The sequence below is a fragment of the Oryzias melastigma genome, linkage group LG12, assembly GCF_002922805.2.
Source record: "Oryzias melastigma strain HK-1 linkage group LG12, ASM292280v2, whole genome shotgun sequence".
In the NCBI taxonomy this organism is placed as follows: Eukaryota; Metazoa; Chordata; class Actinopteri; order Beloniformes; family Adrianichthyidae; genus Oryzias; species Oryzias melastigma.
Window position 1 is genome coordinate 21,941,075 of NC_050523.1, and position 13,521 is coordinate 21,954,595.

The following is a 13,521-nucleotide window of genomic DNA, read 5'->3' on the forward strand; positions in this document are numbered from 1 at the left end:
TACTGCAGTAGATGTTGAACCTCACCGAACAGAGAGACGTGTTTACTGATGTTTTAAAGAACTCTTTAACGTCTTTGACACCAGTGACGCTTAAATACAAAATCTTTAACATACTGTAACTTTTCAACCGTTAACACGATCAATGTAATTCTAGTGGATTCTTAAGGAGAAAGTGGCGTTAAATTTGATTTGATCAAAACATTTTATCACAGATTAGAACACCTGTTGTGTATTACAAGAAAATTAAGCTGCTTTAAGTTATATTTATCTGACAAATTATGATGAAAGACGTCTTAGTAACTTGGTGGGACAGTTTTCCACACTGACTTTGGGACTTTATCACTGATCACAAGTAGATAAGGTCTTGTGCTTCCTTCTTGTTGTTTCTGTCAAAGATACCACATGATCTGAGAAAGTGTCGTCCTGTTTCACTTCCCTTCATTCACTTGGACAACACTCAGAGATCTCCAAATTACACGTATGTTTTTATTTTAAAGAGACGTTTAAAATAATTTCAGAGGATAGTCTGTGGTGACGTTGCAAGGTGTCTTCTTAAATAACAATGAAAGGCAGCAGATATTTACAGGTCAAGGAGAGAAGGCCAACATCAAAGCAGAATTCCTGCAGAAGTTAGTTACTGATTACTCTGTGACCCAGAGGGCACAGGTGAGTCCAGGTGTAGATATGTCCAGGTACAGAAGCATCCAGGGGAAACGTCCAGGTACAGAAATGTCCAGGTGTGGAGATGTCCAGGTGCAGAAACGTCCAGATGTTGAAATGTCCAGGTGTAGAAACGTCCAGGTGTAGGAAACTCCAGGTACAGAAACGTCCAGATGTCGAAACGTCTAGGTGTAGAGATGTCCAGGTGTAGAGGTGTCCAGATGTCGAAATGTCCAGGTGTAGAGATGTCCAGGTGCAGAGATGTCCAGGTGCAGGAACCTCCAGGTACAGAAACGTCCAGGTGTAGTAACGTCCAGGTGCAGAGATGTCCAGGTGTAGAAACGTCCAGGTGCAGAGATGTCCAGGTGTAGAAACGTCCAGGTGTAGAAACGTCCAGGTGCAGGAACCTCCAGGTACAGAAATGTCCAGGTGTAGAAACGTCCAGGTGCAGAGATGTCCAGGTGTAGAAACGTCCAGGTGCAGAGATGTCCAGGTGTAGAAACGTCCAGGTTCAGAGATGTCCAGGTGTAGAAACGTCCAGGTTCAGAGATGTCCAGGTGCAGAGATGTCCAGGTGTAGAGATGTCCAGGTGTAGAGATGTCCAGGTGTAGAGATGTCCAGGTGTAGAGATGTCCAGGTGTAGAAACGTCCAGATGTAGAAACGTCCAGGTGCAGAGATGTCTATCCTTGCAAACAGCTGCAAATGTAGCAGAGTGCTGCTGCACTCACACCTGGTTCTGCAGGTGACCCAACATCTGTAGGGGTATTCAGAGCTAAGCACTACTCCACAGAAAATTGACATAAAAACTTTTCCCCATCGTGAATTTAATCACAAACAGCATTTCAGTTAGCGACTGATCTAAATGCTCTAAGAGAGAGAAGCAGCTTCATCCACAGGTTTACTTTATTCACATATACTTTAAAGTTTACATAAAATGAAATTATAATTTTAGAATAGATAAAGCATTTGGTGAAACTCCCTTTGAGTGAGTCTAAACTCTTATTCCAGTGTTTGGTAAAATTCTTCTAGGACTGTGAGGTGGATCTTCAAAGGTGAAACTAGAGATAGAAAAGGTGACAGGAGGAGCATTTATCTGTACGCTTCTGGGTCAAATCAAGGAGCCCAGCTGTCTGTCAGACAGTGTCTTGCACTGAAAGGAACCAATTCTTCAGAAACTTAAAGCCAAGGTTTTGGTCGTTCAAAGCTCTCAGGACGGAACCTGCTGGTGTGGACATTCCTACATGGATTTGTGAGCACGCCACCAAACATCAGATGGTAGAGTGAGTTCTTCAGTGTAGTTGGAGGAGCTGAAGGTATGCTAATGTCTACAATTATTTGACTTTATGGTTCATTGAGATAATCCGATCTCAGAAACTCACCTTTTGGACTAAAAGACATGATTTGTACAGCTTGTGTTTTCAGCTAATCAACTGCTTTGTTTTAGTCCCTTCTTAGATTCCAATCAGTCGTTTCAACAACAAAAGTTTTAAAACTATGATCAGTAATGACATTTTGGCATCTATGGTTAATATACTGACGTTACTGGAGCAAACCATCACAATGAATCCTAATGACTTGCACTGATAAATGTAAGTCAGCTCCATCAAAGAGCTTGTACTACCATCTACTGTCCAGTGGTTGCCCATGTTGTTACAGTTTTATAAAAACAACAAAAAAAGTATTCATGTGAGTACAAGCCTTCAAGGCTCAAGGCAGACCTGTATAGCTTCACTCAAACGTTTCCCACTTCCTTCGAAGGTCCTCCACCTTCATTTTCTGTGGAGTCACTGGTCTAGCCATGCTAAGCAGGTCTCCAAAAGGATCCTGGGATTTCTGCCCGTCTGCCTGCAGCTGTGCCGGCCTCTCTGGTGTGTTTACGGATGAGCTGAAGACGGATGAGGAGTCCACCGGGCTGTAGAGAGCGTGACTGCTGTCGAAGGAGCGGGGCAGCGGGGTACCTGAGGAGGCAGCAGCAGCAGACTGGGGGGGTCCATAAGCAGTGGGTAGAGTAGAACTGCTGGGTGAGTGCTGTCGGTAAAGGCCTGGTAGTGTGGAGACGGGCAGCGGCTGAGGTGAGTGGTGCATGTAAGTACCCGGTGGAGGTCTGTAGACGGCACTGAAGGGATTCCCACTCACAGTTGGAGAACAGTGCTGCACCGACGAGGCAAAGGGGTTCAGCATCAAGTGAGGATGAAAACTAAAGGGAGGCAAGCCGTGCGAGTAGGGCCTGTGTTGTAGTCCTGACGTGTTGGCAGAAGACGGTGTGGCATCCGCCCTGTCTGCTCCTGTAGTGAAATTGGACTGAGATGAGCTGTTTAGGGGATCTAAGAGGCTGATCAGATCCTCATTGTTGTCAGCAGGCCGAGCGGGCATCAGTAGATCTCCATCTTTGGTCATGCTCAGCGCTTGCCTGAACTCTTGTGCCCCCGATGTAGTCCTTCCCTCCCCAAAACCCGTCACCTTAGATCGGCATTGGGCTGAAGGGGGCGCTAGGACGGCTCCCAGCTCCGGCGTCTTTCTTCCATGAGGACGAGGAATTGTGATATTTCCAGAGGCAGAGGGGTCCAAGGCACTGGGTCCTGCAGGGCCGTCACAGCTCAGTGAAGGTACCTCTGACTGCACATCGCCCTGGATGGACAGAATCTCACTGCAGGTGGAAGGCACTCGGACAGGTAGGACGGGTTTGTCCTGCCTCGCACTGAGCCTGTTGTTAGGGCTGAAGAGTCTGAGGCCCGGGAAGGTTTGAGAGCTTTCACCCAGGTCCATCCGCTGCAAAAACCAGAGAGAACATACAGGTTAACGCTTGGCTAACCAAGGAAACTGTGAACTAACATAGATAAACTTTTGCTCTGAGAGCCAGAATGTAAAAACAGAATCCAGGAAATCACATTGTTTGATTTTAGAAGAATTAATTTGAATAATGATGCAGAAAATAAACATTTACCTACTACAAACAAGCAAGAATTCTGTCATTCACAGACTTTTTATTTATCTTTATAAAAGACACCTGTTCACACCCTTAAACAGTCAGACTGTAACCTTTCCATCACCATCAAGACCGAAGAGCTGTCGAAGTACACCAGGAACAAGATTGCAGACCTGAACAAGACTGGGATGAACCAATCTGCAGTTAGCAGCAGCTTGGTGAGAAAAGACCAACTGATAGAGCAATTATTAGAAAGTACAAGAAATGTAAGACAATCTTCCTCCACCTGGAGCACCATGCAAGATCTCCAGAGAAGGATAAGGAAACAACCCAGAAACTCATCGATTACCTAAAAAAGAGCTAGGACTACTTTTCTCCATCTGATCCAATGGGGCCGTGTATAGTTTTGGAAAAAAAAATCTCCTTCATTTATTGAGAACATTCAAGATGAAACAGATCTTCCGGCATGACAATGATCCCAAACCAACACATTCTCATTCTCAACTCGTCCCGTTTTGACGTTTGGTTAAGGACCCCTCTGTGTCAAAGATTGACGTTTCGGGTTTCCCCAACTCAACGTTTTTTTTGACGTGCTGGCTCTTATGGTTAAAACAAGGCTCCTCAACCCCTGGGCGGAAAACCAGTACTGATCCGGTAGCGGGACGTGGACTGTCCCAGTATCCTAACCCTAACCTGGTACCAAACGCAGATCGGTACCGGATGCGGATCAGTACTAGTTCCAGATTCGGTACTGGTTCCGGACGCAGATTGAACCTGGGGATGCAGGACTCTATCCTGGTCTGGGTCGAAAACGATCGGACCCCTGATTTAACTGGAACAGCCAGCACAACAAAAAATGACAAGTTGGGGACACCCAATACGTCAAAAAATGACGCAAAGGGATTCTTGACAGTCTGTCAATATGTGTCGACTTGGGAGTGAGCATGTGTTGCCCTAACACATCTCCATGGCAACAAAGAAGTGGATACGTAAAAAGCATTTGAAGGCTCTAGAGTGGTCTAGCCAGTTTCTTGACCTCAATCCAATAGAGAATACGTGGACAGAGTTGAAAGTCTGTGTTTTCCATCAACAGCCCTAAAACATCACAGCTCTCGAGAAGATCTGCATGGGAGAATGGACAAAAATTGCAGAAACAGTGCAAGCCTTCTGAAGACCTACAGTAAACCTTTGGATTCTGTCATTAACAACCAGAGTTACATTACAAAGTATTGAGATGAACTTTACTTATTGGCCAAATACTTATTTTATGCACCATTTTACAAATAGCTTAAAAATCAAATAATGTGATTCCCTGGATTATTTTTTTTTATATTCTGTTTCTCACAGTTGAAGTTCATATAAGTTCAACATCGCAAACTAAATTGGACAACTCGGAAAATTGGTGACTGACAAAAACTTGTTTGGTCCACGGCAGTTTGTAGTACATCTCAGATTACGGGTTTGAAAGAACAACGTTTCCTGCTCTAATGGACGTCAATAATAAAGTTAAAATACTATGAAATCTCAGGTATGTGCAAAGGAGACCTGGCTGCAGACAACAACAAGGCTCCAATATGGCACCAGACCCTCAATAGCCAGAAGTACTTGACCAAAGTTCCTGCTCTTCCCCTAGAAAATCACCAGAACCGGGTTAGGGTTAGGAATCTTCTAGTATAGATATGAAAAATTCAGCTTCCGGCAATAGTTACAACATTTCTGCTTCCGGCTAATGATGAGCTCAATGATGTTTTTGGACGCCATCTTGTCTGCAACCAGGTCCCCCTGGGTATGTGGACCTCTGACCTGATGGCCAAACTTGGCTTGGAGCTCCTTGGATTCTTTAGGAGTTCTTAGGTCTTCCAGGCTTTTGGCCAAAGAAATCGTTTGGCCGTCGGGTTCTTCCTGGCAGCCAAAAATATCCCCGAGCAGATTCATGTTGGAGAACTTTTCGGTCACTGGACTGGGGGGGGCAGTGTGGCTTTCTGCCCCAAAACCAGGTTCGTCCCCGTCAATCAAGTCCACCTCCTTCAGAGAGCGATATGGCTGTGGTCTGTGAGGGCAGAGATCAGAACGTCAGATCCCAACGTCCATTCACACGACACCAAAATGTAGAACGATGCTGACATCATAGTCTGGATGTGTGCGTGAGCTTTTGGTGATGCTGAATGTGTCCAGCCGAATCATAGGGGGTTTTCAGGCCAAAATGGAGACTTCAGACACACAACCAGAAACTATAAAAGCGTGTCAGGCAGTTTTCACTCCAAATGTGGCACGAGCTTCACCAAACACCACCAGAAGTGACACTCAAGAGAAACAAGTGTTAAAACAAATATGTTAATTAATATTTATTTAGATATTTTAGTCAAAAATGTGTAAAAATCAATAAATTACCTAAAAATGAATATTGTGCACATTTAAAAAATACACATATTTCTATGGTCCTGACCAGAATTCAATGAAGAGCAAATAATGATAAAAAATGATTTATTTAATCAGGAACCAATTCTTACATGATCATTTAAACACCCAACAATTTGATTAAATGACTAAATTAACAGTAACTTACAATTCAAACCTCCACCTGGTCAGGTGGAACATCAAATCAGTTACATAAAGTCTAATTAAAGTTAAAAAATAGATCTAAAAGTTTTCATTTGAAAGCATTAGCTCGGATTTGCTCTCTAGTCTGTTTTTTTCTTGTTTTGTCATGAATGTTCAAAATTAAACTTAATAAACCGGTCAAACTTTTAACCTGTGACCTTTTCCTTCAAGTTAAACTTTTTAACTAATTGGCTGATTTTAAATTAAAAACAACTAGATTTATCACATTTTCAGTAAATATGCTACATCCGAGTGAAAATGTATGTGAAAAAAGATATAGATGTTTTTCTCAGTATTCATTTGTGTGAATAAGGAAATGATTCTCCTCATTTTGCATAAATCTTTTTTGCATTTTATGACTAAAAATCTGAGTGAGTATCAACTTTTTTGTACATTTAGACATTTATTAGGCCTTTTTGCCTCATTAGTGATCATATTTAGCTCACAGTCATGCATGAAAAATGAAAGGAAAAACAGCATAAAGACTACTAAGTCAGTGAAGACGAACAAACACACCTTAACAGATGAAAAAGATCAGTAAAGATGCTGTAAAATGTCCAGGAACCAAAAGCATCCGGAGGAGCTTTTCGAAGGAGATTCATTTGCATTGAAATGAATGCTTTGCTCCTATAGTCAAGTAGCTGAATAAATCCCTCCTTTCTGTAGATTGACTGTTGCACACAGCTGCTCTGTGCAGCGTCACAGAACTACATGTGCTGTTAAAGCCTCTCAACGTCTCCATGACGATCTTACAGCAAACTTCTGATCAACACCCCTCCCTGAACATGCACACATTATTTTTGGGAGAATAAAAAAAAAAAAAAAAAAAAAGATTTGATTGACCCAATAATGCAAAAGCAATCAGAGATGCATACAGGGGTGACCAATCAAACGGGACTGAGAAGAGGAAAGTGTCGGGAATGCCAGAGACTGCTTCGTTGTCATAGTGCAGCTCGTCTCCAGACGAATCCTCCGATAGAAAGACTGTGTAGTGACGAGTAGGATGGACAGAGCTACAGCGAGAAGAGGACAGATGAGTCAAAGCTGGTTACTCACATCCACTGGTTATTAAAACAGCAGAAACAGAGAGATCTGACAGAGTCTCAGTATTAGTATGTATGTGTTACAGCAGGTTAGCTGTATTAGTAAAACCGTTCCCAGTGGTCTTAACTATCATTATGCTGAATAATTAGTCAATATTTTGTTTTCTCAGACATAGATGCAGATGTTCTGGTATCATATCGGTACCATCTTGGGTGCCATAATACTTTATAATAGTAACTTACTGGTCTGAACTGCTTTCCAGACACACGTTGCTGCTTGGCCTCTTCAAAAGCGTTGGAGGTCGAGCCTGCAGAGACGAAGGACAATGACTCGTCAGAGAGGCAACCTCCTCTCTTTATACTGTGATCATACACTCTACACATGCAGAGGTGTAAAAAATAATGTGGTTTATCCCGTCTTTGTGTAAAAGTTTCAGATAATCTCTGAATGTTAGACTCTAACAAACAATCCAGTTTGGTGTTTATGATAAAGAAGAATAAAAAGCCTCTGAAAGTCTCTGATGCTCATAAGCAACTGAGATAATATCAACGAGTTTTTTAGTTTCCCTCATCGTTACAGAATTATTTTATTTTATCCATATTAGAGTTTTTTTTAGAATATTGTAAGGTCCAGACATGCTGAAATACTGGACTCAGGTCAGGACCACTACAAAACTGTCTTCCTCTTCATAGGCTGACCAGAGCAGGACTTGTGTTTGGAATCTGGAACACCTCAGGAGGAGTTGGTGGAACATTGGTTTTCAGAACTTTTAGGCAGAACTCTGTGAGTCTTCCAGGCCCTGGAGCAGCAAAACAGCCCCAGACTATGACACTACCACCACCAACCCCCTTTTTTTGTCGTTCTTGGTATGACTTGTGATACATGAACAAATAGTTAAACAAAAAACAGACACAGATCTTGGTGGTGCAAGCGAATATTTAAACAAGGGATATTCTTTTCGTTTCACTGGAACAGTTTTGTTTGAATAAACGTCAACATGACAGAAAAGAACTTGAATGTTGGGGAAACACACCAAAGAACAATGATCTACCTTTAGATAATCAACACAAAGAAAAACCAGGAAATGACGAACACACATTCCTTACGCATCGCAGTTACAATTCAATTAAAAGAGTCTACTTTAACCATCAGAGGAAACACACCCGTCACTTTAGAGTGATCTCACCTGTCCGAAGTGCAAGGTGATTGGTCCGTGGTTATCCCAGGAGGTCAAAGCTTCGTGTGGGACGGCGCCAGAGAGGGAGGTGAACCCTGCTGTGCTGTACTCATCGCTGACCCCCGATCCAGAGGAGGAGAAGCCGTTCTCCGCCTGCTCCTGCAGGAGGAAAACCCAGAATGAGTGAGGGAGGAGATGCTGCAAAGTGGTTGAGAAGCCAATGGATTCAGCAGACACACTCTGGTGCTTTAAGGTGGTCCTTCAAAGATTTTTTAATGTATTTATTAAAAGTATTAAGTCAGAGCAGTCACAAACTCAAGCTGTGAGGTCTTTCTTGCATCCTGAAATATTTCTGGTACGAACATGATAAATGAGCAAATTTAGGCAGAAAAAGCTCCATACCTTCTGTTTCAGACGACTTTTGACCTCTTTAATGCGCATTTTGGCGTGGTCTTTGGCCTGGTAGACAAACACAAAGAAATGACTGCCACTCCTCTCTATGTCTGAGGATCAACAGTCAAAACTCAAACACAGAAAAGAGAAATTTCTGATGGGAAATTAATCAATCAATCCATAAAGGAATGATTACATTTCATCTTGATGGGAAACCTGTTGATAATGGAGATTATAATGGGTTTTATTGATTTAAAACTTCTGAAGATAACACATATGGTTTGTACTGGTGTAAAAAATATACAATTAAATTGAAAGAATTAACATTACTTAACAATAATCTAAATGTAATTGTATTTAGCATAACTAAAAACTATGAGCGCCTCACTTACCAGCTTATAAACGGATTTCATGGCTGGATTCGCCTTCGTCTTTACCGTCTGGAAGATGGCCCCACCCCCTTTCTGCAAGAAACATCGTTCAAGAAAACAAGGGTCAGAGTCTCAGGTCCAAAGCCCAGACACAAAACATGACAATGTGATACTAGATGTAGACTCAAGCTTTCAAAGTTCCTGAAGTTTAGAAAAGATAGAGAAAGGAAACTGGTAGCCACTAGGAATCCATTTGTTTCTGTGTGTTTTTGGAGATGGTGACGACATCCTTAGACTGAGGAGGCTGCAGCTCTGAACTATCTCAGCAGAACTGTAACAGCTGAAAACCTAAAGAAGTTGTTGATATTTTCCTCAACTTAGTAAATAAGTGAGTAAGTTTTAATTATATAGCACCTTTCACAGACAGACAAACTAAGACAAAAACTTCAGAGGTTAAAAAATACATTAAAAAGACCAAAAACGTCAGAAGGTAAAAATATAGAAAACAAAATGTTTAGGAGGTTAAAAACATAAAAGAAAAAAAAAACTTCAGATATTGTGAAACATAAAAGAACAAAATGTCAGAGGTTCAAAATAAATAAAAGAAAAAAAAACTTCAGAAGGTAAAAACATAAAATACAAAAAATTCACAGGTTAAAAATATAAAAGACAAAAACTTCAGAGGTTATAAAACATAAAATAACAACATTTCAGAGGTTAAAAATAAATAAAAGACAAAAAACTTTGGAAGTTAAAAACATAAAAGACAAACACTTCAGAGGGCAATGATATAAACATCAAAAGTTTAGAGGTTAAAAGATAAAAGTCAAACACTTCAGAGTTTAAAAATACAAAAGACTAAAACTTCAGAAGTTAACATCAAAGTCTAAAACTTTAGAGGTTAAAAAAACCTAAAAGACGAAAACTTCACAAATTAAAAAACATAAAAGACAAGAATATGTGCTGCATAAAACAATCACCTCAAACCCAACTAAAAATAGTTTCAGCTAAAATGCTAAAATAAAAGGTTTTCAGTTGGCTTTTAAAAGAGTTCCCAGAGTCCATGGAATACAGGGAGAGATGGAGTATTCCACTAGAGGCTGCCATTGTTTCTGATTTATATAAATATGCAAAAATGTAACTGAAACTGTGGAAAACGCCTCTCTTCTTCAGACTGATCCATTTGTACAAAACTCACGTTTAAAGTCAGACTGAACAGGGTACAACTACACATGTGTGCACATCTTTATTAACTAATACATCAAAAGAGACCTAAAAGTTTTTACTAGTTGAATTGGGCGACTATGGTCTTTAGTTATGCTGATATCAGGCTGGGACTGTTGGGGATTGTTCTGTTCAGAAACACTACAACCTGACAAAGTAAAGTTCCTTTCTGTTCCTCAGAACTGCAGTGCTGAAAAACCCAAGCAACAGAGCTAAAAACTGTCTGAGACGACCTGATGCTAAATTGGTTCTTAAAAGACTAAAACCAATTTGGCCTCAATGGGACTAAAATAAAATTGACTGGATTATGAAAATGATTGTACTATTTTTGGTTGTGATCATTTTTCTGCTTGGCTTCTTGTTCTTTTTTGCTAAGATTTATTCTTAATCATAATTCACGAGATTTATGACAAAATCAAATGTGCTTGAGAAGATCTCACCCTCACAGTGAAGAGCCACTGGTGGTAGGTCTTGTCGCTGGCTGTAGGACAAAGACAGAGAAGAGCAGCAAAGCTCTGTCATTTAGGTCAACACAAGACAAACATCAGCTTTTGTTACAATTACATAACATACATAGTTGTTAAATCATTCAACGAACTTGAAAAAAGCCATAATATTCTACAATAGCACATGGTAATTCATTTATTGGATTTTAACTAGAATGTTTTAACTTGTTCAGTTTAATCAGAATGCAATCTATTGATAAGTTTTAGATGTACAGTATTTAGAGGTATTTCTGCTTTTTCCAAATATTTCTTTCTGTTGTTCTGTAGTCTGAAATTTGAATTCAATTAAACAATTCAAACATTATTAAGACAACAAAACGTTTTTATTTCTCCATTTTTTTTAGCATGCCACCTCATGAAGGGCTAAATACTCTTCATTTTTGGCTCACCTGCATATTCACCCATGCTGATCTCCTCCTCAAAGATGTCATTGAATCCCTCTCCAGAGTTGAGCATGTCCAAGCGGCCATCAATGAACTGGATCCAAGAGCAGATTTAACAGGAATGTCTTAAATGAATCAACGTTGCGTAGGTTAGTAGGTGGGGGGGTGGGGGGTACCTGTTTAAAGAGCTGCAGCTGAATGGCGTTCTGAAGGAACTGTCTCATGGCGCTGGAGCGATGGTTGATGAAGGTTTCTTCATTAAACGTTATTGGTTCCCCCTAACATGAGGGAAAACATTAATATTATGTTAATATTATGTTCATATGATTAAACACTAAAATTTTAGGGACAAACAAAAAGTAAAGAAACTTTTTTGTTGCTCAATTTTTTTTATAAGTGGATTTTTACCCTAAATTTTTTCATTTTGCCCTAAAGTTTTAGTTTAAATAAGAGTGTTGATTTCTACGTCTGTTTTTAGCATATAGTGAGTTTTATTTGCAAAAAAAATCCAGCTTTTTATGTCTAATCCATTGAGAACTGGACTGAGAGTGTGATGTCACTCATAGAAAATAACCTACTTCTGGCTCCAACAAAATGGCATCAATTCAGTCGCCATTTTTTCTTGCAAAACTATTTCCACCATGTTGAATTCAGACGTCATCGATACACAATTATTGGTTCAAAATCTGTCAAACGTTTTAAAATGTTGGACGCAGGACCTCATAATCTTATTTAGGCATCTGATTGGTAAATTTATAACTTGAATACCTTACTATAAAGAAAAATACTCATAAGAAAAAATGTATCAGAGCAAGAAAGATTCATTTTGACAAATAAAATAACTGAGTAATAGCTGTTTATTTCTCTAAAGAAGACTTTGGGATTTTGGCTTCTTGAAATCAGAGAGTACTTCCTGTTTGAAACATCAGGGGGTCCAGTTCTCTATATTCAGCCAATGGTCTAATGTGACTATACAACAGGAGGTAGATCCTGAGGAAGACAAAAAAAAAAGCTCGACCGGATTAGTTTTATTTTCTGTTATTAGTGAGTTTTAAGTGCTAAGACGGCCAAGTACAGAATCATGGAATGGATTTCCAAAAAGGTAGGAGTTCCCCCTTTTTCTGTTTCTGTCCACCTCTATAGATGATCAAGTGAACGGACGCACCGGCTCAATCTGCAGAGCGTTCCTGTAGCTCCCAAACAGAGCTGCCTGGCTTCTCAGAAAAGCGCGCGCCACACCGTCGCCTGTTGTCGTAGAAACCTTCTTCAGACGGCTTTTCAAAGAGGAAACCTGCGGGGGAAGACCTGGTGGTCATTTCTATGGATCGTTTGAGACTTCAGTGCTGCAATCCTTAATGAGAAACCGTAACTGGTCCTCACCACATCATTGGGCAGGCTTTGGAGGTCATCATAAGGGCTCTCTAGTGTATTTGTGTCCACGTTTAAGACCACCACGTCATCCAGAGCCATCCCTCGAACTTTCTACGAGAACAAAGACAAACACACAGCAGAGATGCGGTTAGGATAAAGCTGCTCTTGTAAAAAAAACTGCTTTACTATCGGCCTTTTAAGAACTATTTTTGTATTAATAAAGATTTGTCTACTTTGTCTAAAATACTTGTCTCTGTTTCCTGGTTGGAGAGTCCTAGAGAATAGTGACTCACTCGGCATACAAACCATAATGCCACACATGCATTTATAATGTGATGCTGCTGTACGGTGTCCTTACGCCACACTTGAGTCATTAGTAAGGTGTGAGTACTAGCTCATTAGTCACCAATGCTAGCAGCAGGGAGTGTGCAGTGATACGTTAGTGCCTGTAGGACGCCCACACAAACTATGGCCACATGCTAATTGGGCTGCCACGATTAGTCGACTAATCAACAACTAATCAACTACTAAAATAGTTGACAACTAATTTAATAGTCGATTAGTCATTAGAGAGTAGTAAAGTTAAAAGTTATTATAGCGCTCTGCAAGCTCTTTTGATTATTTTGGCATTTATTAAAGGTTTTTAGACTATTTTGGAGTTAAGCTAATATTTCAGCTACATGCTAGCTGTTTTAGCTAATTTAGGCTTTTTTTTCTTAGCTTTTTGGCTGTCTTGGAGTTAGGCAAATATTTACACGCTAGCTGTTTTGGCAAATTTAGGCTTTTTTTGTCCATTTTGGAGTTTAGCTAATATTACAGGTACATGCTAGCTGTTTTAGCTAAATTTAGGCTTTTTTGTCTGTT

At 40.3% G+C, this 13,521-nt stretch overlaps 1 protein-coding gene across 2 annotated transcripts in view; it reads right to left on the reverse strand.

The window, feature by feature from the left end:
* Positions 1-464: 464 nt before the first annotated feature.
* dennd1a (DENN/MADD domain containing 1A) overlaps positions 465-13,521 on the reverse strand; it is a 23,994-nt gene continuing 10,937 nt past the window's right edge. Inside the window, exons 12-23 of one of the 2 annotated variants that reach the window (XM_024257791.2) lie at positions 12,667-12,768; positions 12,452-12,577; positions 11,463-11,564; positions 11,293-11,380; positions 10,838-10,878; positions 9,195-9,266; positions 8,812-8,868; positions 8,419-8,568; positions 7,475-7,539; positions 7,064-7,201; positions 5,391-5,637; positions 465-3,430 (exon numbers count right to left, since the gene is read on the reverse strand). In XM_024257791.2, the coding sequence (XP_024113559.1) occupies positions 2,390-3,430; positions 5,391-5,637; positions 7,064-7,201; positions 7,475-7,539; positions 8,419-8,568; positions 8,812-8,868; positions 9,195-9,266; positions 10,838-10,878; positions 11,293-11,380; positions 11,463-11,564; positions 12,452-12,577; positions 12,667-12,768 (2,229 nt within the window). In that variant the 3' untranslated portion in view covers positions 465-2,389. The remainder of the gene's footprint in view (positions 3,431-5,390; positions 5,638-7,063; positions 7,202-7,474; positions 7,540-8,418; positions 8,569-8,811; positions 8,869-9,194; positions 9,267-10,837; positions 10,879-11,292; positions 11,381-11,462; positions 11,565-12,451; positions 12,578-12,666; positions 12,769-13,521) is intronic. The other variant, XM_024257792.2, reaches the window with a different exon arrangement.